General features: G+C 36.3%; 2 protein-coding genes and 1 pseudogene across 6 annotated transcripts in view; 2 read left to right on the forward strand and 1 right to left on the reverse strand.

The window, feature by feature from the left end:
- RAD51AP1 (RAD51 associated protein 1) overlaps window positions 1-6,639 on the reverse strand; it is a 30,178-nt gene extending 23,539 nt beyond the window's left edge. The window contains exons 1-2 of one of the 4 annotated variants that reach the window (XM_037848010.1): window positions 6,570-6,639; window positions 229-278 (exon numbers count right to left, since the gene is read on the reverse strand). In XM_037848010.1, the coding sequence (XP_037703938.1) occupies window positions 229-278; window positions 6,570-6,586 (67 nt within the window). In that variant the 5' untranslated portion in view covers window positions 6,587-6,639. Of the gene's footprint in view, window positions 1-228; window positions 416-620; window positions 817-6,569 lie in introns of those variants that run through there. The other 3 variants (XM_037848008.1, XM_037848009.1, XM_037848011.1) reach the window with 3 other exon arrangements.
- A 305-nt stretch (window positions 6,640-6,944) lies between these two features.
- The window catches only part of C8H12orf4 (chromosome 8 C12orf4 homolog), a 63,787-nt gene continuing 42,750 nt past the window's right edge, over window positions 6,945-27,981 (forward strand). Inside the window, exons 1-9 of one of the 2 annotated variants that reach the window (XM_037846838.1) lie at window positions 6,945-7,038; window positions 10,508-10,699; window positions 12,063-12,208; window positions 16,783-16,964; window positions 20,341-20,440; window positions 20,541-20,662; window positions 24,653-24,759; window positions 25,128-25,325; window positions 27,014-27,142. In XM_037846838.1, coding sequence (XP_037702766.1) covers window positions 10,522-10,699; window positions 12,063-12,208; window positions 16,783-16,964; window positions 20,341-20,440; window positions 20,541-20,662; window positions 24,653-24,759; window positions 25,128-25,325; window positions 27,014-27,142 — 1,162 coding nt within the window. In that variant the 5' untranslated portion in view covers window positions 6,945-7,038; window positions 10,508-10,521. The other variant, XM_037846839.1, reaches the window with a different exon arrangement.
- Window positions 25,395-26,714, forward strand: LOC119541611 (annotated as a pseudogene).

Consider the following 27,981-nt stretch of genomic DNA (forward strand, 5'->3'; position numbering starts at 1 on the left):
GTTTAGACCTAAAGAACCATTTTCACCTGCCCCTGTTTATTTATCACTTACCTACAAAGACCTTGTCAGCATAATTACCAGCATAATTATCCCAAATGATTAGAAAGTATTTTTCCAGAATTATTCCATATACAGTTAGGGAATATTTTCACTATTTGAGTTATATACACTATACATATTCTGAGGGAAAAATTCCAAATCTTTAAAGCAAAAATAAGCTCTACTTACCATCACTGTCTGAGTCCTCAAACTGTGAGTAATTGACTGGTTTCTTATGCCTATGACCAAGACAGAAAGTTTTCATTTATACAAATGTCAACTTCTCACCTCCATTCCTTAAAGCCATTAATAGCCTTGAGTAAATGAACAAGTGCTTGGATTCTTTTTATATCTAAATTTAAACATGATTGGCATTTCACAGTCAATCTTCAAGATAAATATATAAAGAGAACACTGATAAAATGGATTTTTAAATTATTTTTTCCCTTTTAATCTTAACAGATGAGACCTGTACAAAATGTGAGTGGTGTAAATTACATTAAATCTACATTCCTATTTCCATTTTCCTTAGCACATGAAATTTACATTAAATGATCACTTTGTTAAAATTAGTCTATAACCTGAATGTACTCCGAAGAGGGATATGTTCTAGGGCTAGGAGAATATTAGGGTGAAGGTGTGCAGCAAAGAAACCAAACCTGAAATAGACAAAACAAAAATTCAGATAACCCACAAAGTGAGAATAATTCATATAATTAACATTTACAATTTATAAACTGTTTAATTGCTATTAGGTATTTATAAGTTTGTGTTGTATGCATTCTTTTGTTTTATATGTACATCCTGTCTTCCTATTAAATTACAAACTCCTTGAGACTAAAAGCCTTTCTTTTTTAAATCTCCCCCATGATACCAAATAATGTTCTTTATACAATGGACATTTAAAAAATGGTAGTTTTTTTTTTCTGGGAAGATGGTGGCATAGAAAGAAGTGGAAGACTTAGTCTCCCCCAGAACAATTCATAAATGAACAAAAAAACAGTAAATAACCTGGAATGGTAGCGGGGAGACAAACGTGACAGTAAACTCAACATCCACCGACATGAATTGGGAGGAATGCCTGAGATCACAGCACAAAATCTGTAAGTAAAATTGCGGGCCTGTGCTGAGAGCCGAGAGCCTAGAGCCGGGAGCCCCTCCCTCACAGAAGCCGCGCCGTGCACTTTCTCAGCCCAGCTCCAAGTGAGGTTTTAATAATAACTGTTCAATACAGACAGCGAATCCTCAACAAGCAGACAAAGGCTTTTGTGACAACTGACCTTGGAAGAACTGGGGGAAATATTCTGTCTCTCGCTCTCTCTCCGTGGAGAAAACCTCAGCTGCTCTCAACCCACAAGGCGTTGCAGTGGACAGCCTCACACATTCTGCATTCTGAAATGAGCTGAGAGCCCCGCAGCACAGCCAAGCGGCCCAGCGCTTCCCTAGAGAGACGGCGCACACTGATGACGTATCACGGCATCTCCCTCGGCTGAGGGAGGATCGCAGATGGGAGGGGGGATCCGCTCGGAGAACCCAGGGGTGCTACGCCAAGTCCAGTGGTTTATGGGACACCGAGAGAGAGCTGCCCTTCCTCCTTGGCCACTCGTGCACGCGCCCCACATTCAGGGCGGGTGACCAGCAGCGCACCCAGGCTGAGCTCTCCAACTGAACACACAAGAATCATTTCCCCTCACTACGCGGGGAAAAAAGGTTGAGAACTGACTGGAGGGATATAGGTGGCTCACAGACGCCACCTGCTGGTTACTTAGAGAAAGTGTACATCACCAAACTGTGTCTCTGAAAAATTAGATCGATATGCCTTTTTTTTGGATACAACTTGAAAGAACCCTATCAAGCAAAACAAATGCCAAGAGGCCAAAAACAACAGAAAATCTTAATGCATATAATAAAACCAGATGATATGGAGAATCCAGCTCCAAACACACAAATCAAGATTTCGGAAGAAACGTTATACCTCGCAAATTTAATTAAAGAACTACAATCAAAGAATGAAAACATGGCAAAGGATTTAAAGGACATCAAGAGGACCATGGCCCAGGATATAAGCACCATATAAAAGACCCTAGAAGAGCATAAAGAAGACATAGCAAGAGTAAATAAAAAAATAGAAGATCTTATGGAAATAAAAGAAACTGTTGGCCAAATTAAAAAGACTCTGGATATTCACAATACAAGACTAGAGGAAGCTGAACAACATCTCAGTGTCCTAGAAATCCACAGAACAGAAAATGAAAGAACAAAAGAAAGAATGGAGAAAAAAATTGAAAAAATCGCAATGGATCTCAGGGATATGATAGATAAAATAAGACGTCCAAACTTAAGACTCATTGGTGTCCCAGAAGGGGAAGAGAAGGGTAAAGGTCTAGAAAGACTATTCAAAGAAATTGTTGGGGAAAACTTCCCCAACCTTCTATACAATATAAACACACAAAGCATAAATGCCCAGCGAACTCCAAATAGAATAAATCCAAATAAACCCACCCCAAGACATATTCTGATCAGACTCTCAAATACTGAAGAGAAGGAGCAAGTTGTGAAAGCAGCAAGAGAAAAGCAATTCACCACATACAAAGGAAACAATATAAGACTAAGTAGTGACTACTCAGCGGCCACTATGGAGGCGAGAAGGCAGTGGCATGACATATTTAAAATTCTGAGAGAGAAAAATTTCCAGCCAAGAATACTTTATCCAGCAAAACTCTCCTTCAAATTTGAGGGAGAGCTTAAATTTTTCACAGACAAACAAATGCTGAGAGACTTTGCCAATAAAAGACCTGCCCTATTTCAGATTCTAAAGGAAGCCCTACCAACAGAGAGACAAAGAAAGGAGAAAGAGATATAGAGAATTTTAACAGACATATATAGTACCTTACATCCCAAATCACCAGGACACTCATTTTTCTCTAGTGATCACAGATCTTTCCCCAGAAGGGACCATAAAATGGGACACAAAACAAGCCTCAAGAAATTAAAAAAAAAAAAAAAAAAATTGAATATACTCAAAAAACATTCTCCAAACACAATGGAATACAAATAGAAGTCAATAATTTTTGAACTATAACTCCACTATTTACTTCCTACATGATAAAAAATACACAAACTCTAAGGACAAATCAATGGTTTTGAACTCAATGTAAAATATGCAATTTTAGACAACTATATAAAGGTGGGGGAATGAAGGAGTATAGGAACATAGTTTATGTGCCCTATTGAAGTGAAGGTGGTATCAAAGAAAAATAAGATTGATAGGGATTTAAGAGGTTAATTTTAAGCCCCACAGTAAACACAAAGAAATTATCAGAGAATATAACCATAGAGATGAAAAGTAGAGTTTGGGTTAAGAGAAATGGGGGAAGGGTCAATGGGAAGTTAAGAAAGGAGTGTAGGGTTGCTGTTTGAGGTGAAGGGAAATTTCTAGTAATGGATGGTGGGAAAGAGCATAACATCATTCTAAATGTGATTAATCTCACTAATGGAAGGCTAGGAAGAAAAAAAAAAGACAGTCTAACTAGATGACAATTGAATGCTAAGGATGAACTTGGATGGGATTGGAGGGTGGAGGACAGGTGGCTCGAAGGGACACAGTTGAGACATAAGGAAAAGGAAATATAGAATGTAAGCATTGTATCACTGTTGAGTCTCTTATACTTCTTAGCTGTGCTTAATGGAATTACATAAAAGAATGTTCTTGTTCATGGGAAGTACATACGTGAATTATAGTGTATGTTCAAGGATGTGTGCAGCTAACTCTCATATTCAGAAGACAGAGAAATATATGATGGATGATAGGGAGGGAGGGAGGGAAAGAAATAGCAATGTGACAGCATGTTAAAGTTGGTGGATTGAGCTATCGGGGGAGGGGGGTCAGGGTATGATGGAATTCTGTGTATGGGGGTAGTATTGTTTTTGCAACTATTCATGTAACTTTGAATTTATTTCAAAAAAAAAAAAAATGGTGAGTGATTCTGTATCTGCCACCCGAAATGAATCTTTAGCCTACTTTAGTGGGACTAGGAGAAAGTGATACTCAAAGTTTAAAACTAAAGTTATTTCTTTCCTCCCTCCTCTAGGCACTAAATGAAATGTTCTTCTATTTTAAAAATTACATTTGAATAAAGCCTGAGGAAAAGAAAAATGGTTCTTTCAAACCAGTGGTTCTCAAACTTTTGGTGTCAGGACTCCTTTACAAAGCTCTTAAAAATTACTCAGAATCTCAGAGTGTTTGTGCATGTGGATTTTATATATATATATTTACGGTATTAGAAATTACAACTGAGAAATTTAAAAATATATATTAATCCATTAAAAATAACAGTAAACCCATGACATTTCAGCATAAATAATATAATTTTGTGAAAAGTAACTAATTTTCCCAAACATAAAAAAGTGTGGGAAGAGTGGCATTGTTTTACATATTTGCAAATTGCTTCAGGTCTGGCTCAATAGAAGACAACTGGGTTCTCATATTTACTTCTGCATTCAATCTATTACAATATACTGTATACACAGAAAATCTGATCTCAACCTATGTAGTTGGAAGAGAGGAATATTTTCCTTTTCAGATAATTATTCTTTTCTGACACTATTACAAAACACAAGTGGTAGTTTCTTAACGGTTAGTTGCAGTGTGGAATTTGAAAGGGTATCAATGAACTCTTCATACTCTGATACATTAATATCCCTTGGTTTATCATGCACTTTGGATACTTTACTGATGCATGATTTTGTTTCATCATTTGTTGGTAATCTGGGAGGTACTGGTTCACTGAGTTAAACAGATCTTCCAAATATTGCACTACACGATATCAAAAATCACATTTGGTTAATATCACCATCAAACTCATCATAAAAGTCTTTGAGTGCTGGGAATCCATCAAGTTCAATGTGGTGCACACAAGTTTTCTAAATATCTAAATTTTGTTTGACAGTGCAAATTTTATCACTGAAAACAAATGCTGTCAGCTGTTTTCTTTGAAGTGATAGGCTCAATTAGTTCCTTTTCCAGAATGTCTGTCAAATTCCAAGTGTGAATATCTCCTAGTTTGTACATTAGTTGTTCTTTCAAGTAAAAATGGTGCGCAAGCTGAAAAAGTGGCTAGTTCAGTTTGCAATTCAAACAATCACACAAGTGCTTTTCCTTGAGACAATTATTGTACTTTGGTATGTAGACATGCTTTATGCATACCTTCTACTTCCTAGTCTTTCCCATTTAAATTAATAAAAAGATCATCCATACAGCAGCTCAGGCCAAAATTCTTGTGGATTCATCCTTATTCCTTTTGTCTTTACCAACAAACCCACTTCAGCAAGTCTTGTCAGCAGTACCTCCAAAATATATCCCAAATTCATCATTCCATTCCATGTGATAACAACCTAATCTAAGCCACTACCCAATGGCATCATAGACTTCCAACAGGTTCCCCTGCTACCATTCTAGTCACCCCATCTCCCATTTATTCTCCACCAGCAGCCAGTCATCTTTATAAAGCCAAAATTAGATTTCTTTCCCCCATTTAAAACCCTCCGTTGGCACCCTCCTGTATTTAGAACAATAAAATTTTCTAGGGCCTACAAGACCTTACCTGATCTGGTCCCTGCCTATTTCTCTGATCTCATCCTTTACAATTCTCCCCACTGCTCATTATTCTACAGTGTTAGTAGCCTTCATTCTGTTCCACCAACATACTCAAGCTCAGAGCCTTGACTCTTGGCTGTTCTCTCTACCTGGATTGTCTCAGATTTTCACCTGTTTAGCTCTGTCTCATCATTCATGTCTCAGCTCTAGTGTTATCTCCTGAGAGAGCCATGGCCCAACTACTCAAATAGGGTTTCCCTTGCTCCCATTCCCAATCACATTGCAATGTCTATTTTCTGCTCCCTTCTCACCCATCCGGCACTGGAATGTAACCTCTGGCACCTAGTACAATATAGAAATTAATATGTTCAATAACTTTAAATGAATGAATGGCTGACCTTAAGCCTCCATCGTACTCAAATGTGGTTAAGTAGAGGAATAGGTACAAGTAGTATGATGGAAACCACAGAGGATCTGGAGTCATATGACTTAGGTTTGAGTATTGTCCTGCCACTTACTAGCTGTGCGACTTAAGTTAAATTTGCCTTTCTGCCTGGGAGCTTTTAATCGATAAAAGGTTAGCTAACCTTTCTAGATCAAAGAAAACTATAACGACGAACAAATGAAATAACACAGAAGTAGGCGCTCCGTGAAATGTAAGACGCTGTTCAAATGCTAACTGAACAAGGTCTTATTTCAATGCGATCGGTAAAGAGAGGGAGACAGAAGGCTATGAAGCTAGGATACTTCTGAGGAATGCTTGCCTCTCACTGGAAACTGGAGAGTTTCTTCATGACAGAGCCTTTTCCCTTAACCGTCGATCCAACTCCCACCATCCCCACCTTCCATCCTATCGGACTCTCCCCTCAGTCCCGTGTAGGTGAAGTTGCCTTCCCTTTCTCCCCAACTCCGCCGGATGTCATTAACTACCCACCGCACAGGCCGCACCATGGTCTCCTTCAATGGTGCAAATCGGCAGGTCTCAAGCTCTCCTAGGCAGCACTGGCGGTTTCCACTCCCGCCGAAAACCAAACATCGTCGCTCTCCGCCCACCGGCAGCCAGTCCTCCAATCATTTCCAGCCATTCTTGCGGTAGCGCCTGCGCTCTGAGAAAAGCTAATTTTTTTTCTGGCCTTTCCCAAGAGCACTGCGCTTCCGCATCCGGTCAACAAGAGCTGAGTTTGTGCTTTGCCTTTGCACTTTCGTGGGGACAACGGCTTGTGGCGCCGTCTCTGAAATACACAATAACAGTAGAAATGCACGTTCCGACACTTTTCAAATGATTCAATTGATGCAGGAGGACATAAGGAGGTTCTTGGCTCTATGGGTTTTCCATCCAGCGTTGGGAAAGAGGAACAGACGTGAGCGAATCTGCCGTGGCGGATCTGCTGCTGCAAAAACGGGTAGGTAAGTCAGCTGATACCCCTAGTGTGCGACCCGTTGACGGCAGGGAGTGTGCAGATCGCTCAGGATTTCGGAGCTAGGCGAGGTGAGCCCGGAACAAAGAGTGAGGAATCCCCTGCAGACTGAAATCCCCCAAGTGAGCTCTCTTGGCTGGAGCTTCTCGACCTGGCCGCCCACCTTCCTTTTCGCAGACTAATTCGAGCCTCGGAGCCTCTATTTATTGGCTGTATGAACTCGGTCCAGCCTTCCTCCCAGTCCGCTTTTATACGGGAAACCTTTGATTTCACCCCTGCTAAAACTGAGGCAAGGCTTAGATAGACCGCCAGCCAGGGAGAAAAAAAAACCGGAAGGGGAACTAAAATATCTCTTTGTTGGACCGCAATAAAACTAAATGTTGAATCGAATTGAAATCAGCGCTAATGGTTTTTGTTTACCGAAAGTATTGCATTAGAACAAAATTACATCGTAAGCCTATATTTGCATAACTTTCAATTTCCTTCTACAGTGTTCCTTTACTACTTCTGCCTTCATCATGTGCATTCAACTATTGCCTGTGGGCTTTTTTTTTTTTTAACTAAATGGCTAATTTGTTATTACTAGCTTCCATTTATTAATCATTTTATGTTTACCAGGTGCTTCGTATTAGTTTATTAATCCTTATGGCAGTCTTGCAAGTTGAATGACATTACCCCCAAATGACAGTTCCTCAGGCAGCAAGTAAATGGCAGAGTCGAAATTCAGGCCATTTGAATGACAAGCAAAGATTCGTTCTCTTATCACTATATTGTTTCAACAAATAATTGCCTAAGGTCTGTATGCACCATGTTAGGTGCTGTGGCTCAGCTATAGAGAAGACAGCCCTTGTCCTCAGGATGCCTATTACCTGGTGAGGACATGGTAGTGATGAAACTGAGGGTGTAAATGGGAATCAGATCATGGGAGAGCTTTGTGTGCCCTGCTGGTAAGTCTGGGGAGGAGGAAGTGGGAAAACACCGAGAAGTTTTAATGAAGGCAGTCTGGCATGAGGGTTGGGAATGGTTGGTTCGCTGGTGGCAAGGAAGTCTGTTAGGCTGTTTAATATAAAGTCAGTGGGAATGTCTCTTTTTCATATCATATTATTCTTTTCCTCAAGGGCTGAGGTCAGAACCTCCTGAAGGCATATAGCTCAGGATTCTGCACATTAGTTGGCACTCAGTCTTGGCCAACCCAAAGCTTTCTAATGTAGATCCTTCCCATTCACCTGTCTGCTTTTCACTACATATACGTTGCACTTAACAGTAGACTCATATATTTTTAGGTAACACTTATTTTAACTCACGTACTTTCACTTGTTATTTCATCTTTTCTTTGTAGAGTTTACATCTCCCAAAGGCAAAAACTGCTACTTCTTTTGTGACTGTTCCTTACAACAAAGCTTGTCTATCTCTCTCTCTCTTTTCCCTCTTTCTCTTTCTTTTCTCTTGCTTCCCTCTGTGTTCTTTTTCTTATAATAGGGGATACATTCAGTAAAGTATGAAAAGAGAAAGTCTTAAGTGAAGCGCTTGATGAATGTTTATATACATAAATACCCACATAACCACCACCAAGATAAAGATACAAATCATTTCCAGCACCCCATAAGGCTCCCTCAAGCCTCTTCCCAATCACCATCCCTCACACCGGTGGTAAACCCTATCCTGACTTCTGTCATCATCAGTGACTTTACCTATATGCGAATTTCATTGAAATAGAAGCTTACAGTATGTACTTTTTTGGGTCTTCCGCCTTTTGCTCAACATAATGTCTGTAAGATACATTCACATTGTTGTATTTTTTTAGTGGTTGGTTCTTTTTTATTGCTGTGTAGTATTCTACTATATGAATAAACCACAAACCATTCTGTTATTGATAAGCATTTAAATTGTTTCTGGTTTGGGGCTGTTCTGAATAAAGCTGCTATGAACAGTGGAATTTCTACATCAAAGGGTAAACCTGTCTTTAGATTTAATAGTTAATGCCAGTTTTCAATTGATTGTACCAAATTCTATTGCTTTGCACTTAATAAATGTTAGATAATTCATTCTGTAAGTGAAACATAAGTTACCTATCTCTTTGCGTTATGGCAAAATCAATAGTTGAAAAGTTTTGTGTATAACCTACCTGTAGGTTTGAGAAAATACCCTGGAGAGTGCAAGTCAAATGATTTCCGAAAGAAATCATTTTGTCTGAGTTATTTTTATATTTTAGATGACATCTTTTTTAAGGAACACTATGAATAATTGCTTGTTCTCTTCGTTGCATTCCCAGTGAGCACCGTAACATAAAACACCATACAATTTAACAAATATTTATTAGTACTTGGTAATATTTCCAGTGTCCTGCCTGGAATATACGATACAACAAGAGGTCCTTCCACTTCAAGAATACTGTTCTTCTATTGGGAGTAAGAGATTGAGTGTTACAAGGGCTGTGATTCAGCTAGTACAGACTGATATAAGAGCCTGTAGTGGGAACCCAGTCCAGTTTTAGGGAATTGGAGAAAACTTCCTGGAGGGTATCTAAGCTGAGACCTAAAGAATGAGTAGTTAGCTGAGGTAAAAAAAAAGGAGTAAAAGTTTGTTTACTTTACTGATAAAGTTTGTGAATTTGAGTGTATTCACAGAGTGCAGGTGCTGAAAGAAGAGTCTGGGGATGTAAGCAGGGGAGTACTAAACTGGGGAAGGAGTTTGAATTTTATCCTGAGGGCAGTAGGATGTCTTAGGAATGTTTTAAGCAGATGGGTGATATGATCAGATATGCACTTTAGAAAGATTGCTGTGACTTCTGTGGAGAGAACAGTGTGAGAAATGAGTTGATGGGGAAAGCCTGAAAGCCTGGCAAATCGGTTAGGTGGCCGATGAATAAATCTTTAACTAATGTTGATGCTCTTTAGCTAGATGTTCTTTTTGAATAGTGTCCAGTTTGCCTTATGGGGTGTCCTGTATTTTGTATTTCCTGTATATCGTTTTCCCACATGGAAATCTTTCCACTGCCACCTCCTCACTGTCTCCCAAATCAGATCTCCAATCCATGGCCTCTAAGATCTCCAGGTTGTTTGATGTCTCTGAACTGTTTCTTTAGACTGTATTCAACTAACTGTTCTATAAACTCTATCCTTGAATCTCTTCCTAAGAATCCTTTCTTGCTCTTCTCTCCATGCTCCTTCCTTATTCTTGAGAACCTTGTCTAGGAATGCAAAGTACTTTAGAGGCATCATCTTTTTTCTTGAATGAAGTTTAAATGGTGTTCTCATAAAAGTAAAATCCTTTTTCTCCTCTCACAAAGATGAAAATACGGGGATAAACACATGGGAACAGCTAGAGTAATTGGCACATATACACATATAAAATCTCTGAATGGCAGAACTCTTTCTTAGAGGTTGAGTAACAATAATGAAACAACACGTTTTCTTATGGACTTCTAATCTGCCACTTTTTGTTGGTTCTATAGAAATCCTGCCAAAGATGAAGAAAAACAGAGAAAGATTCTGCAACAGAGAGAGGGAATTCCTATATAAATTCAAAGTAGGAAGTCAGTGCTTTGAACTGAGGGTGCCCCTCCAATTTCCTGTTCAAGAGAATGCCAGTCATTTGCATGGACGTCTGATGCTGCTTCACAATTTACCCTGCTTTATAGAAAATGGTGAGGACTGATTGTTCAAGTAGTATTACTTTGTTATTTTCCTTTAGTCCCTGCCATTAGAATTTTTAGATTAGAAAGCATAAACCTAAGAAGCATTAGAAACAACCATAAAATTTCAAGTGTTGGTTTAACTGCTTGCCTTCTAAGAATAAAAAAGGTTCCCCAGATCTTTGTTTTATTGAGTGTTATTTCCTGTAACCCTTGTTGTCTGCAAGGCAGTTTTTAGTATAAATATTAAGTTAAATGGTGAAAAATTAGTTTCAAAGTCTGGATTAGAACTCTTAACTTCTCAATTTAGTTGGGTAGATTCATAAGGCATTTCAGCTATCATTTATTATTGTATATTAGAATTATATTGCTAAATAGATACTCCTTTTAACGATATGGTCAATTCCAGAGAAGTCACTTAAGAGGGTTACTAATCTTTAAATAAGCTTTGCTTACCTGAGTTAATTCCATAATTCATCTTATTAAACCATTCTTAAAGAAGGTCTGTGTTCTATTTGACAGATGAGAAAAAAATTTTAAATTGAGAATATGTTGGATGTAGAAAGTTAGAGTTACAAGGGAAACTAGAAATTTTCTAGCACAATCTCGTTGCACAGGCAAGAAAACCAGAATATAAAGTTGTAGATTAAATTATTTGCCTAAGGCAGCGGTTCTCAAAATGAAACTTGTTAGATACGCAAAGTCTCAGGCCCTCACATCATTCCTGCTGAATCAGAAGCTGTGGCATACAGCAGTCTGTTTTAGCAAGGCCCTCAGGGGATCCCAATGCATGCTAAAACCAGAGACTCACTGGCCTAAAGTCACAAACACAGTGACAGAGCCAAGACCAGGACCCATCCTGACTTCTTTCCCAAAATGTTTTTATTATATCAGACTACAAGTAGTTAATCTAAAAGTGTAATTGTAAATCATCTGAATTAAGTCAGTTATACTAATCATTCAACTTCTCTATAACAATATACCCTTTAGAATTGTATGGGAAACTTTTTTGTTTAGATACCTAGTAACCTTCATAGCCTCAAAATCTGTAGAAAGTTTTTGTCTATGTGCTTATACCTACTCAATTTCAAAATGAAGAATTAGGCTTAGAAGTAATTACTATTAATGAATATCAATGTTATACATAAAAGTTAAGAATTTTTACCTTTCTTCATGCAATTACCTGTAATAATAAAGAAAAATAATTATGAAATTAGTTAAATGACCCCTTAAACTGATTTTATTTTAGTTGGACATTCTGTTAAGGGTATGTGCTTGATAAAATACAATTTCACAGTAGAATGCTTCGCCTAGTAAAATGTTCCTTACTAATGTCTGGATTTTGTTGATGATGGCATTTATTTTCCTGTTACAGACTTAAAAGAAGCTCTGAGCCAGTTTATAAAAGAAGAATCCCTCAGAGATTATGATAGAGTTGCTGAAGCATCACTGGAAGCTGTGAAATCAGGTGAAGTAGATTTACATCAGTTGGCAAATACATGGGCCAGAGCTTATGCTGAGGTAAGAAAATAGGTCAGATTGTAAAAAGCCAAGGATATCCTGGACTTTGATGAGGATTTTTTAAATTGTTAATCTAATACCGAAACAGTTGTATAATTCTTTTTTGTCTACATTCGCGTTCCATAATATACAATATATATTGTTTCTTCTGTTGTTCTTTCCTATATTAGGTCAACACATAAGACAATATTTTAATACCTTTGTAAAATGAGAGGCTACTTTTGTATTTATAACCAAAATAGGATTGCCAGGTGGAGCAAATAAAAATACAGGATACCCAGTTATATCTGAATTTCAGATAAACAACTAACAAGTTTTTAGTATAAATAGGTTTCATACAATATGTGGGACATACTTATATTAAAAAATTATTTGTTTTTTATCTGAAATTCTAATTTAACTGTGTCCTACATTTTGTCTGACACCTCTAAACCAGCAGTAATACTTCATTTTAAGTTTTGGTGTACTTTTGTCCTCCCACTTATCTTTATTATTGTTAGACAGCTACATAACACCATCATTTTTCCATTTAAATAATATATCTTATTTAATAAAGTCCAAGATACCATTGATTGTTATGCAAACCATTATTTTATTTACTATTAAGAAAGAAAAACACCTCCAACTAAATGATAATAGAATGCTAAGATGCCATTAAATATAAGATCCATCCTGATTCCTGAGACTTTTAATGTGAAAAAATGCACATCTTATGTATTACCTTGGACACCTTATGGCCTTGAGACTGTAACTGTGTAACCAAATAAGCCCCCTTTTGTAAAAGCCAATCCGTCTCTGGGGTTTTGCATTCTGGCAGCATTAGCAAACTAGAACACCTTCTATATTAAATTTCATCATATGTATATAATTTCCTCAAACATTAAGTTTTAGAATCTGCAATAAAAAAGAAACAGAACTCTAAATTTAAAAAAAAAAATGCACATCTTAAAATTGATGAGATATATCTTTTATATATATACACATAGAGAGAGAAGCAACTTCTATATGCCAGGTATATATTAGGTGTTGGGGGTAAAACAGTGAGCAAGATACACACAGAATGGAATTTATATTCTAGTTAGAGAGCCAGATACAAAACTACGTAAACAGACAAATAAATTCAATAATTGCAAGCTATAATGAGTGAATTACCTCTCACTTTAAGCAAACTGAATCTTTGAGAATTTGAAAGAAATCAATATCATGGGGTCATATATGAGGATGAAAGATCTAATTCACCCATGTTTCTGGCACAGATAAGCTGGTGAGTGATAGAACAGTAGTTCTGTTCACTTGGTGCTTTAGCAGAAAAGTGTTAGCAAGTTTTAGCAGAAAAGTGATAGCTTCAATTTTGTGCCTATAAGACATTCAAATGGAGATGTCTTTAAGTATTTAGCTATGTGGAACTGGCATTCAGGGAAGATGTTTGGACTGAATACATAGATGTGGGAGCCATTCCTATGTGGAGGAATTATAACCGAGTGAAAGAGATTGCCAAAAGAGACTGTAGAATAAAAAGAGAAGATACCTAGATAGAGTCTTGATAATCCCTGTATTATAATTGTCTCTTGAATTATGTGTATCTCCTATTTGTGTGGATATCTACCTGGAAATGTCTATTTTATTCACCTTTGTAGCTTTGGTATCTAGCACAGTGCCTGCAAATAATTGTGTTTTGCTATGTGTTGGATGAATGGATAGATGGGATGGGTGGATAGCAAACAGATCGATGGGCAAATATGCAAATAAACACTAACATTTGAAGGATGAACAGAGGAAGAAGAACCTGCAAGGGAAAAGAGGAACTGGCCAGAGAAGTAAGAAAAAATAAGAGATTATGGTTTCATGAATGCTGAGGAAAAAGAGATACCAAGAAGGAGGGAATGATCATTAGTGTTAAATGCTGCAGAAAAGATCAAGCAAGGAAAAGAATAAAAAATCTCCTTTGGGTTTATCAAGTAGCCTTATATATGGTAAGAGTAGTTACAGTAGATTGGTGGGGACAGAGCTAGATTTCAGTGACTTGTAGTGTGTTGGAAGTTGGAAGTAGAGAGAGTGTATAGATAACTCAAGAAGTTTGGTTATATGGAGGAGAAGGATGGGGCAGTTGCTAAAGGGGAACACAGGGTCAGGGGATTTTTTTTTAAAGATGCTAGAGATGAAGACTCTGGATGGAATCCAGAACTAAGTGGAGAATTAATCTTAACTGGGAGGGGGAATGCTCCTTCCATTGTGGCAGAAGGGGAGAAGGAAAGGAGAATGTAAATTCAGAAAAAATTTAATTTGGCAGCAGGAAGTTGAGGGTATTCTCTTCTGATTTCTTCTACTTTATCTGTGAAATAGGTAAGACAGGTCATCTGTTTAGAGGAGGTGCTGGGCAGGTGCGATTGTGGATGTTTGAGGAGAGAACTGACAGAGAAAGGAATGATTGCCAGGCACCATTGAAGGTCCTGTTTGAGAAAGTAGAAGGATTTGTGGAGTGGAAGTCCTGTTGAGGTTGAAGGACCAGTGGATTGGGAGTAATTGGGTGAGAAATCTTGATTGGAGGTTATAGTCAGAGACTTGGATGTTTGATTTTTAGAGTTTGAGCAGTTTGTGGTGATGATATGGACTGGGTGACTGAGGTGGGGTGGAGAACTTTTAAAAAAAAAAAATAGGGGTTCGGGGAACTAAGAAGGCAAGACATTGGAAGGGTTGTCCACACAGACATTGAAGTGAACCAGGATGATCGCAGGATTTGGGACAGAGAAGAAGGCTGTGAACTTGGTGCCAAAGCTTCAAATGAATGAGAGTCAGTGACAGGATGATAGCCATGAGAGATAAAGGGTATTAAATGGTTTGAGACTCAAAGAGGCAGGGATTAATGCCTGCGGATGGAGGTAGGGAAATAATGGCCTGGATATTGAATAGTTTCCTCTTTGCAGGCCCTTACTCAATGCCCCATTCCCCTCAGCTGTCACAATCCCTTTTTTGGTATCATCTCTCCTGAGAGATGGTGTAAGTTAGATATTTCAAGGAAAAACTCTGTTCATTTCTTCTCATATAGGTAGCTTCAACTTACTCGTAAGGATTGCCCTAGGCTGAGTTTAAAATCTATGCTGCATATTGATTATTTAGCTTATCTGGGTTAGTGGGATATGGCATGTCTGGTGTTTTGTGTGGCCAAGCAGATCCCTGTGCTCTTGCACTGCCACCTTCCTACAAGGACTGAAGTGAATTTGAAACAGAGTTAAGTCATGTGGGCTGGTTATCATTCCTAGATCAGCACCAGATCCAAAGATGTAGAGTAGTTATCAGGGTGAAGCTTTAGGTTTTCAGAGACATTGAGTAGATGAAATCCTAGTTCTAGGCTCAGCTAGTCTTCTTAAACTCCTCCCTCCTGATCTGGCAATTTATTGAAGGATAAATGAGCAAGAATAAAGATTAAAGTTTACCTCTTGATTGGCCAAGTTCAAGATACCTGCTTCTGTGATTTATTAGTTTGTTTTGTTTTAAGATGTTATTATCCTGAGCCATGTCATAGGTTCCAGTTTTTAACATTGTCATTGGTAAGAAAAGGAAAGAATTTACATAGTTCATTTTCACAGGCATCGGTTATCAAAGATCAGTAATGGAAAAAATACTGAAGTCAGTTTTATTTCCACTTTTGCCATTGAATTGCATGATCTTTGGCAAGGAACTTCTCAGCCATGTCCATTTCCTCATCTGTAAAATCATTGTGCTTGTCTGATATGTTGAGGTAACTGTCCTTAGGACAGTCTGTGCTTTCATGGTTGAATCTGGGTATGCTGAGAGTACCCCAATTTTGTCTCTCTCCATGTTTCTGTTTTTCTTGCTTCTTAGTTCTTACTTAGTCCCTTTATCATTTTGATAGCTACTGTTTTCATATACTAAAGAGCATGCTTACATTTCTTTTTAAAGTGCAGATAATAGAAAAGTTCAAAATAAGAAAATTGCACAGGTTTATCTTGATACAGAAATCCTTTGCACAAAGTGGGTTTTGAAGGTCAATGCATCACCACACAAGTGACCACATAGAGAACTTCAAGTTCTAAGTAGTATGTCTTTTAACAATGAAAAGATTTTTCTGATTATATAATTAATACATGCAAATTATTGCATTGTACAATACAAGGCAATAATTTTGTATAATTTGTTAGAATATAAAGAAAGTAAAGGTCATCAGAAATCCCACTGCCCCCAAAAATAGCCACCATTAGTGTTTTGGTTTTTTTGACCATCCTTGCTGTGTGTATGTTATTTTACAGAAATGGGATCGTAGCACACTTCCTTTTTGTTGTTGTCAACACTTTCTATTCCTTCCTCCACATTAATACCTCACCTACATCCCTGCCCCCAGGTAATTCGTATTTAATGATTTAGCTTATGTCTTTCTGTTTTTTTCTCTGTTCTGACATAATCCTATATAACCTATATATCCATAGATAAATAGAGAGTCTCTCTGTCCATGTCTGTTTACAAAAACGGAATCATAATATACACACATTTTTGGGTAGTGTGTTAAATAAAAATACTACATCGTGATTTAAGAATGTTTGTGTATCATCTTGTAGACCACATTAGAGCATGCAAGGCCTGAAGAGCCCAGCTGGGATGAAGATTTTGCAGATGTGTACCATGACCTAATCCATTCTCCTGCCTCTGAAACTCTCCTAAATTTGGAACATAATTACTTTGTTAGTGTCTCAGAACTGATTGGTGAAAGAGATGTGGAGCTGAAAAAATTACACGAGAGGTATTTCCGGTTTCTTGCAGTATCATAATTAAATGTTACACTGTCAAATACATTGTGGCCTGCAGAACTTATTTTTATTTTTTATAAAATTAAAGAATATTTAATTTATAAAATTAAAGAATAAGATAGGAAAAAATTCTTCAATATTAGAAATTAATTTCCTTGTGTGTTCAAATCTGCAATTTTAACTACGAGGGTTCTCAGGTTTATAGAACTCAAGTTACCTAATAAATTATGCTGGCCATATACATTCTTATTGCTAGTAAGAGGAATAACTTATGTCTGTTGAAGGCTTGCTTTGTTCTAGGCACTGTGCAATGTGCCTTGGATGCCCTATCTCATTTGATCCTTACCACATCTCTGCTATTATTACTATCCTAATTTTACAGGTGAAAAAACCAAGGCTTAAAGAAGTAAGTAACTTCTCTAGGGAAACCAGGGAAGTCTGACACCAAAACTGTGCCACTAGGCCATGCTATCTCCCTGTTCAGTATCTATTTATTACCCTGCTCTCTTTACCATGGTCTCTACCATGGGTTCTTTCAGTTCATGTTGTAAATTTATTTATATTAAGAAAACAAATAACACTGATATTGTTACAAGACATTTTAAGTGGATTTGAATTCATTCTGTCTGGATTACTTAATATAGTAAATAAACAATACTTTTATGATTCCTTTTTTCTTCAGAATAAGTAAGAAATTGTCAGTGTTATTTATTTTAAAACACAGCTCTCCAGACTGCTTTCTAGTAATTCTAGGAAGTAATACGAATTCAGGGTACACTCATCCTTCTAAATAAGCCATTTTAATTCAGCAGAATCTACTAATGTTTGTTACCTTAAAAACATTTTAGTCTTTGGGTGTTTGGCTTTAAGATAATTTCTTAGTGTTGCTGATGCCAAATTTCTTTAATTATGATAGAACTGCCTCTCTGTCAAAGAGAATGCAGCGTTTTGAGTCATTCGTCACTCATTATGGGTTTAGGTTTGCAGACTGGCTCTAATGAGACAGTTATTCCTTTCTAAAGATGATGCCTGCAGTATGGGTAGTTGCCACCAGGCAGATAGTCAAAGCTATGTCCCTGGAAAAGACAAAAATTTCAATTTTCTTTGGCTCTTTTATTGTATAACCAATAAAATTGTATTTTATTTTGGAAAGAACATCAAAATACAGAACCAGATTTTTAAAAATATAGTACCTAATATAATTGATTACTTTTCTGCTGAACTTCATTTGTTTGATTTTTTCCTACCAAAGCTTCAAACAGTATAGCTTTCAATTCATTCTGAATCTGTTCTTAGATTTCAGGGGGACTATACCCATTCTGCCTGTTTAGGTATATTGATAAATTCCCAACTTGGCTATCCACACTTCCTATCAGCAGCTATTGCTAGTACTTTCATTCAGCTGGTGAGCTACTCTAAATTGCACTGTACTTTGCTGCCCGCTCACCACTCCTCCTAGAAGACTACATCTGGCCTCCTAAGCGTTGATATTTCTGTAATTGTTATTTTTTCTACATTAGAAGAAGATTCCCATTTTACATGACTCTTCCTTATTTTGAGAAGCTGAATTAAATGACTGATTATCTGCAGTTTTCTGTATTTGATCCTGTGGTTATTTGTTTTATTTTTTTTTCTATCAAGGGGTGGTTTTTTTTTAGCTTATTTTATTTTTCAAAACGGCCTTTAGCCAAACTTCTTGATGTGACTTTGCTTTTTTCTTTTCTTTGTAAACATATAAATGATACTTGAATATGTTTATTTTATTAAACAGCTTTGTAGTTTATTTTTCATATGCCCAAACTGTTAGCTTGAAAAAGAAAAATAAATTGTGTTCCTCTGGTAGGTAATATTTACTGCCAAGGTGAACAGTATGACTTAAGTTGGAATTCACTGTCTGTGGAGGCTCCCCCCAAATTTTGGTGTCTAATTCATTTCTCCAGTTCATGAGCGGAAGTGGCACCTTTTTTTATTTCTCCATTCATTTGAATACTACTTCAGAGCTTTAAAAGAGAGTTTCTGAACATAGCATCAATATAGTTATAATGGTCTTTATACTTTGTCTTCAGGGTAAAATACAACTTGTCAGATTTGTCACCTCTGACATACTATACTGTGTATATATTTTAACAATGGCAATGATACTTTTTTTCCACTAGGGGGAATGTGTGTAATGTAAAATATTAATATATATTTATATCTAAGTTTGTATTTATAAAGGTTTAACACTTATCTCTGTTTCTAAATAAAAATTCTCACTTGAAAGCAAAATCTTCACCTGACCTGTGGTAGTTATTAAAAAGTTGTAGGGTCACCTGCATTAAAACTAACTGAGAGTTAAGTGACACGTAAGATTTAATACCACTAGAAAATATTACAGAAATGTATAAATATATGAGCCATGTGAATGAATTTCATTTATCATGTACATGTAAGTATTTTGATCAGATGTTAGAAATAAGCATAAATGCACTTTCAGAGCAATTTACTTAAATTAATTAGAATGATATTTTGTTCTTTCCCAGTGTGTTTGAAATATGCATTAGGGCAAACTTTTTATTTACATTTATATTAGAAGATAATTTTTTAGTTTGAAATTTTAAGAAATGGACTTATTTTTTTAAATATAATACCAAAAAAGGGAACAAATTGTAGATGTACAGCTCACTAAATTTTCACATGAGCCCATCCAGGTAACCATAACACAGATTAAGAAATAGAATATTTCTAATGTGTCCTGTTGGTCACGACCCATCTTTCCCCATAAATAACCATTATCTGAACTTCTAACACCATACATTAGTTTTTCTTATAAAGAAAACTATTTTTAATTCATATATATTCATTCTTTGGAAAAATGAAGAAGAGAGGTATCCTTCTTTAAAGGGAGCTTTATGTCTTAATAATAATTTGATTCCTGGAACCTAATCAGCAGCTTCTAATTATAAATTTTCAGTGGTTAAAGTCTTTTTAGCTTATGTACAAATAAAATGTATTTAAGTTGGAATTGCAGAGTAGCTGCTTTGAGGAAATCTGCAGATGGAAAGGTATCTGGACTTTGGCCATAGTAATTGAAAGCTCACTGATATTGTAACTGAAAGGCCACTTATATTGGATTAGCTTTCATTTTGCATTAAATTGGGATTAAAACTTTGCTGCACAGATGACGTTCTTGATATGACATTGTTATTAGTTCCATTTCCAGGGATTCAAAGTGCTTTCCAGGAATTTCAGGCCCCATTCCTAGACATACTCTTTTAAAATAAAAATTTTCTTTTATTTGCACTTTGTAGGGATTGTTCAGTGACTCTGAAGTGGCCATATGCCTTGAAAGTTCAATGAGTATATCTGATTTACTGATTTATGTTTTAGACAAGGTATTGAAATGGAAAAAGTGATGCAGGAATTGGGAAAATCACTGACAGATCAAGATGTAAATTCACTGGCTGCTCAGCATTTTGAATCCCAGCAAGTAAGTGAAATACAATGACTTTTAGGTACGAAATTATGTTTTCTTTTACTTCTTTTTTGTAAAAAAAATATTAACCAGTTTGTGTACTATCTATTTTTAGGACTTAGAGAATAAGTGGATGAATGAATTAAAACAATCAACTGCCATCCAAAAGCAAGAGTATCAGGAATGGGTGATAAAACTTCATCAAGACTTAAAAAACCCCAACAACAGCTCCCTCAGGTATTAATCTTGTATTGTTCACATTAGACAAAAGTTCATGTTTAGTAACAGTTTGTATTTATTGCAAAATAGAACCTTTTTAGTTGTAGATAAGTTGCAGATGAAAATTCAATATGCTTCTATGCTTTTAACACTTTTTGGGTTATGGGCTTTATGTGGATTATTTGGATTCGGGGGGGGTGTTGATTGTTTTGGGTTAAAATAGTGATCTCCTCTAGAACTTGACCTTTAAAAATCTTTTAGGAGCATGTACCAAATACCTGAAGAGTAGAAGTTTTTCATTTTAATTAAGTATAATTTATCAATTTTTAAAAATGGTTTGTATCTTATCTAAGATATCCTTGCCTAATCTAAGATCACAAAAATTTTCTCCTACATTTTGTTTTGGAAGTTTTAAGGTTTTAGATTTTACACGTAGGTGTATGATACATTTTGAGTTAATTTTTGCATATGGTGTGAGGTAAGACTTAAAAGTTCATGGTTTGGCATATGGATGTCTAGCTCTTCTGGCACCATTTCTTGGTAAGACTGTCCCTTTTCCATTGAATTACCTTGGCACCTTTGTTGAAAATCAATTGAACCCTTATGTGTGGGGACGTTTCTGGACTATTCTCTTCCAGTGATCTTTATATTTATCTTTATATCAATACCTCATTGTCTTCACTATTGTAGCTTTATAGTCAATCTTGAAATCAAGCAGTATGGGTCCTCTAACTGTGCTCTTTGTTTTTAAAATTGTTTTGACTATTCTATTCCCTTTGATTCTTCAGTATAAATTTAGAATGAGCTTGTCAGTATCTACAAAAAAACCCTGCTGTAATTTTGATTGAGATTGTCTTGAGTCTATAGATACATTTGAGGAGAATTGACATCTCAGCAATACTGAGTCTTCCCATTCATAGAATATTGTCTGTATTTCCTTATCATTAATGGATATTGAATTTTGTCAAATGCTGTTTCTGAATCTATTAAGATGATCATATGGTTTTTCTTTTTTAGGTTACTAATATGGTAAATTATACTAATTTTTCCAAATGCTTGTATTCCTGGGATAAACCTACTTTGATCATGATGTATGATTTTATATGTGTGTGTTGTGTATACTGGTAGATTTGATCTGCTAATAATTTGTTAAGGATTTTGTGTCTATGTCCATGAAGGATATTAGTCTGTAGGATTTTTCCTTATGATATCTTCATTTGGTTTTGGCATCAGGATAATGTGGGTATCATAAATTAGTTGGCCTGATGAGCCTGTTGAAGGAATTGGTATCTATGATCATCAATGTGATATTTATTTTATTTCTAGCATTTCCATTTGTTTTCTCTTTTCTAAAATCCCTCATCTATCCAAGCTTGTTTTCTACCTTTTCCATTAGCTCTTTTAACATATTAACCATAGTTACTTTAAAGTCCTTTTGTTAGTTCCAATATCTGGATCATCTCTAAGTCTGTTTCATTTCTACTGATTCCTTTATATCTTGACAATGTGTTATATTTTCTTGCTTTTAGGGACAGTCTCTTATTTTTTAAATGAATGCTAGAGTTTGTGTGTAGAAAAAAAAAACAGACTAAGGTGAATAGTATTTATGGCCAGAAATAGGCTAGGCTGTGCCATTCCCGTTGGTAGTTGAGCCTACTTTGGGTTTTGTAATTTCTACCAGTTACCTTCAGTGTGCCACAGTCTCCATGTCCTACAGCAGTCGACATGCTACTTTGTGCTTAGATTGAGACTTGGAGTTTTAGAGGGTTTTTCTCTTTCTGCTCCATCCTCAGCTTTCAACAGTCTTTGCACGCTTGTGCCACAGAGTGGGCTCTGTCTGCATGCTGTAACTCCATCTCCAGCATTAGACTTTTGTTGCTTGTTGCTTGGTGCTAGGCTCATGGTGCAGAAGCAGGGGAATCTTTATTGTCCTGGTCCACCTTCAGTCTTGGGCAGACTCTATATCTGAGCGTTAGGTGTGGGGCATTCTCAGCATTTCTGCTTCTCCTTCTGTGGCAGCCAAACTATTGCTTATATCTATGATTGGTCCTGAGTGCAAGATGCTTTCCTGCCCCTGCTGCACCAGTAGCAGACCTCTGCTTGGTATTGGTGTGGAACCTTGGCCCCAGATGATTTTCTGCCCTTCCTCCAGGAGCAGCAGATTTTTATTTCTACCCCTCTCCTAAGAACAATGGATCTTAGCCTGTATTGTTCCTACCTCCCTCCCAGAGACAGATGGATTTATGCTTCTAAGTCTTCCTTAGAACACATGGCTCTTTAGAGTGCCTGGGCCCTAGGGAAGAGGTTTGCTTCCTGTCCTTCAGTGATTTAAGGCTTCTGCTTCTTATGAGACAAGGATTCGGAGAAGTGAGCAAGACTTCATTCCTGTCCCCCAACAGAAATTGAACAACTGATCAACTTTTATTTGCCTGTGCTACCGAGAGAGGTGGCTCTGTCATCTCCTGCCCTGTCCCCATTCATTCTCGAAAGCACCTGGTGGAAGCCTACAAAATAGTTTGTGAGTGCATACCAGCTGTTCTTGTGCTGGGGTCTAGCTATTCTAAACTGGCACGCTAGCCCATACTTGGTCTTTAAAAATTCATTAAAATTTTAGCTGATTTCTTCTTATCCCCTGTGTGACAGCCACCTTTTTTTTTAAAATTCAGTTTTATTGAGATATATTCACATACCATACAGTCATCCATGATGTACAATCAACTGTTCACAGAACCATCATATAGTTGTGCATTCATCACCCCAATCTATTTTTGAACATTTTCCTTACACCAGAAAGAAACAGAGTAAGAATAAAAAATAAAAGTAAAAAAGAACACCCAAGTCATCTCCCCCATCCCACCCAGCCACCTATTTTTTCCATGCCCTGCCAGAGGTGCAGCTGTTCATGTGTTCTGTCTCTCCTTGGAGGGGCTTTTCACTCTTCAGAATTCAGTTTACTTGGTTGCCTTATCTCAAATCTTTAATGGGTTTAAAAAAAGTTATGATTCTGTGGATTATCTGACTCTCTTGTTAGGGTGGGAACAATATTCTTGTATAGATTTCCACATCCTTAGATGAAGCCATTTTAATAATATAACTTTATTTTTAAGCTTAAATTTACCATATTTACTGATGAAGTCAGTCAATAAGAGTAATGAGAATGTTGGATTAACACTCAATTTAAAGTCAGGGGTATGAATGACTAAAATAAGCTTATGTCATCTTCGGCAATTCATGCAGTTTGAATTGAATGGTTATACAGTTATAGCACCTCTATAGAAGCCTTTTCAGGGAATGTAAGAGCAGAGCAGAACAAGAAGAGAGGTCCTTTAATGGGAGGAGAATGCTGGGGAAAGAAAGAACAAAAAACAGGAAATGGTAAAAATAGAGGTTTTAAATTGCATCAAAATGAACTTCACCAATTTTTTTTTTTTAATTTTACTTTCGTATTTTTAATTATCATTGTCACTTCACCTATTCTCTAGTTTTGCCTAGAGCCAGCTATGGTATGGGATATATTGTATTTTTAACATAATGTGATTTTTTTAAAGTAATTCAATTTTATTGAGATATATTCACATACCATGCAGTCATACAAAGCATACAATCAGTTGTTCACAGTACCACCATATAGTTGTGCATCCATCACCAAAATCAACCCCTGAACATTTTCTATAATGTGATTTTAAAGTGCTAAGTTAGTTACTTCATTTAATCATTCTCTTAGGCCACTAAGAAATATTAAATAGTAATATATGAATTGGTACTGCAGTGAATGAAAATAATAATATATATTACTACCGTGAGAAAATGAAAGAGCAAGTGGGAATTTTAGAATATGTTGATACTTATGGTTTTGTCACCGTGGATTAAGAATGAATTTAAGAATAAATGAAGTGCTACCTTCAGCTGTTCAGTTTTCTCTCATTTTATTATCAAACTTACTTTCCTTTAATAAAATTTTTTAACATACATACAAACAAAATGTATCAATAACTTATTTAATTTCAGTGAAGAAATTAAAGTTCAGCCAAGTCAGTTCAGAGAATCTGTGGAAGCAAATGGAAGGATTTATGAGGAACAGAGAAAGTTAGAAGAAAGTTTTACCATTCACTTAGGTAAGTTTATTAATTTTTTGCTATTTTAATTTATGGTAATTTATTAAACTTTTCCTTATGCCATAAGAGAAAAGTCCCCAGCATATGAGTAGAATAAACCCATGTTATTTTTATTCCAAATTATCTCCTGCCCCAAGAAAGCCTATCATTTGTTGCCCATAAGCTTTCTGTTTTAACTTATATGTTAATTTTTGCAAATGTAAGGATTATATATTAATAGCTGTTAAAAAGGAGAATTGCAGGACCCATTCTTAATCTTTATTTGTAGCACAAGATTTTCTCCAGATTCTTCCACAGAGATCTCCATCCTGTTACATTGGATTTTTGCCACTGTCTAATAACTTTCTGGAACAATTGCCTATCCCCAGGAGCCCAGTTGAAGACCATGCATAATTTGAGATTGCTGAGAGCAGATATGCTAGACTTCTGTAAACATAAACGAAATCATCGCAGTGGTGTGAAACTCCATCGACTCCAGACTGCACTGTCACTTTATTCCACATCTCTATGTGGCTTGGTTTTACTGGTAGATAATCGAATCAATTCATATAGTGGTATTAAAAGAGGTGAGTTAACATTATCCACATTTATTTCATTACATTTCTTTTTGTAATATTCTTACAAAGAAAGGAGTTATGGAAAAACTGTAATTTTTTAAATCACACCAGTATTCAAGTAGACCAACAACACATATACAAAGTCATAGCTATTTTTTTTAGTTCATACTTCAGCATTGATAGAGTGCCTCATGATATGTAATTTTTCTTGAAACTCTATTATAATGGCAGGACCCTTGTTTCAAGATACAACAAAAAGAAACTCAGAATGTAGATGTATTTTTCAATTTAGAAGCAGATTCTGGTTCAGTGATTTTTTTTTAAATAACCTAGCTCTCCAATGTGCTAGGTAAAATTCTACCTTCTCTCTTAGTACAACTCATTTTTATGACTATTTGAATATGTAAAATGTATTGAAAAGTATAGCTGTTTTCTAAAGAAGCTTAATTAGAGAAGAGCTAGGAGTACTTGGCTGATCTGCAGCCTCAGGGGCCTCTGCGCCACTTGTCACAAGCTGGATCCAGCTTTTGGCGCTGAGCAGCATGTGGGCAGCCGGACTGCGGTTCGGCTGAAAGAGGGTGAGGCCGTTGGCAGCTGTCTCCGTGCCGGTCGGAGGCGGCGGGAGCGTGGGATCGCTGGATCACAGGGAGCCGCGGGGCTTCTCCGGCCTCCCAGGCCAGTGCAGATATCTATTTGTTGGGAGGGATGTGTTCCATGCTTACATACATAACTTGAAAAATCAGAAGATGGAAGGTTGATTTATACTGGGAATCTGGCCCGAACAGTATTTGGTGTCAAGTGTTTCTCCTTTTCTGCAAGTGCTCTCAGCCTTGCATTTCTACCATACATCTTTGCACAGAATAATATTATATTTGGAAGTCTGCCTCTGCAAATCTTATTTTATAGCGTCATAGGAAGCTTTACAGTGATCACCCCACTGCTGCTTCATTTTGTTACAAAAGACTATGTTATTCCGTTGTACTATGAGGCTACAACAGACACTTACAAGGCCATTACTTATAGTATTATGCTTTCAGAAATGAGTACAGTGTTTCATCAGAATGATGTGAAGATTCCAGACAGCACACATGTGTTTACCACATTTTATGCTAAAACAAAATCATTGTTAGTTAATCCATTGCTCTTTCCAAACCCTGAAGACTGTGACCATTTAATGGGTTATGACAAGCTGTTTACTTTTGATATAGAAAAGACCGGTGAAAAGGAACAGCTTAAAGATGGGAAATGAATCTATTGTCTGTATGTTTGTGCTTAAGTGTGATTTATCTTTCAATATACAATAATAAAATTGCCTTTTATACTGAAAAAAAAAAAGAAGCTTAATTAGAACCTATTTCATATAAATTTAACAACCTTCTTATATAGTGTTGCACTTTTTGGGACTGGATTATGATATCTGAATTTATTATTTTTATTAAAAGAAGACTTGGTATTATCTTAGAATTTTCTCGTTTATTAATTGTTTACTTTTTTGAGTGGTTGAGAGGTTGTTTCTGATCAAAACACTATTGCTATACTCTTAACTTTATAAGGCATAAATTATTAAAAGGACAAGTATAAGAAATCATACTTGTGAGTTTTATTTTATATATCTACTAGATCTCATTGTCTATAAGTAAATACTAAATATTTGACGGATCACATTTAGAAGTTTGTAAATGTTTTGGGTCCCTTAGATTTTGCCACTGTTTGCCAAGAATGCACTGACTTCCATTTTCCCCGAATTGAAGAGCAACTGGAAGTTGTCCAGCAGGTGGTTCTTTATGCTAGAACCCAGCGCAGGAATAAGTTGAAAGAATCACATGGTCAGTAAAACTCAGATATTGTTTATTTCGCTTTCAGTGTGTTCTGTCTCTAACCACTCTAATGCCATATGGATCATCATTAAAGTCACCTAGAAAATTGTTTTGGTAGAAAGATGGAAGAAGGGAATTAAGAACAGAATTCAAGATCTTCAGAAGCTTGAAATCTGTTCTTAATTTCCTGTATTACATGATTTTGTTCAAGACCCTTTACCAAAACTGTATTTAAATGTCAGTACTGTAGTTACATGTGAAATAGGCACTCAGTGGAAACTAGGTGATCTTTTGACCTAATTATCTCTAAAATGAACATAATTAATACTATAGAGGATACTGAAATCATAGAGTTATGGGTAGCACAAAATACATACTTTTTACTTGTTCCATCTTTGATGCTCTTAAGTAGCATGAAGTTGATTATATAAGTCATTTTGGGTGGTTATTTTTAAAAGTCACTATGCCTTGAACAATTGCTTTTTCTGTTTATCCACAATATAAACGTCTTCTCTATTTGGGAAATTTACCAGAAAATTTTCTTAAAGCTGTGGAAAATGTTCACAGCATCTTTCTTCAGAAGGTTTCTATTTACATGTAGAAAGAGAAAATTAAGGGAAGACATGGTAAAAGGAAAAAAAAAAATCTAACTCAAATTATAGAGTAATTTTGCACTTCTTTAATTGATAAAGGAAAGTGTAAAAGGTAGTTTCTTTATAAATTAAATGGTACCATAACTTTAGTTAGGAGCTAAGTTAAGGATAATCTTCATTTTAAAAATGTCTGTAAGGTGTGTTTTTCTTATTTTTCTGTCATTTCATGTTACATCACCATCATAAAATCACAAT

This window comes from Choloepus didactylus, chromosome 8 (genome assembly GCF_015220235.1).
Source record: "Choloepus didactylus isolate mChoDid1 chromosome 8, mChoDid1.pri, whole genome shotgun sequence".
NCBI classification, from domain to species: domain Eukaryota; kingdom Metazoa; phylum Chordata; class Mammalia; order Pilosa; family Megalonychidae; genus Choloepus; species Choloepus didactylus.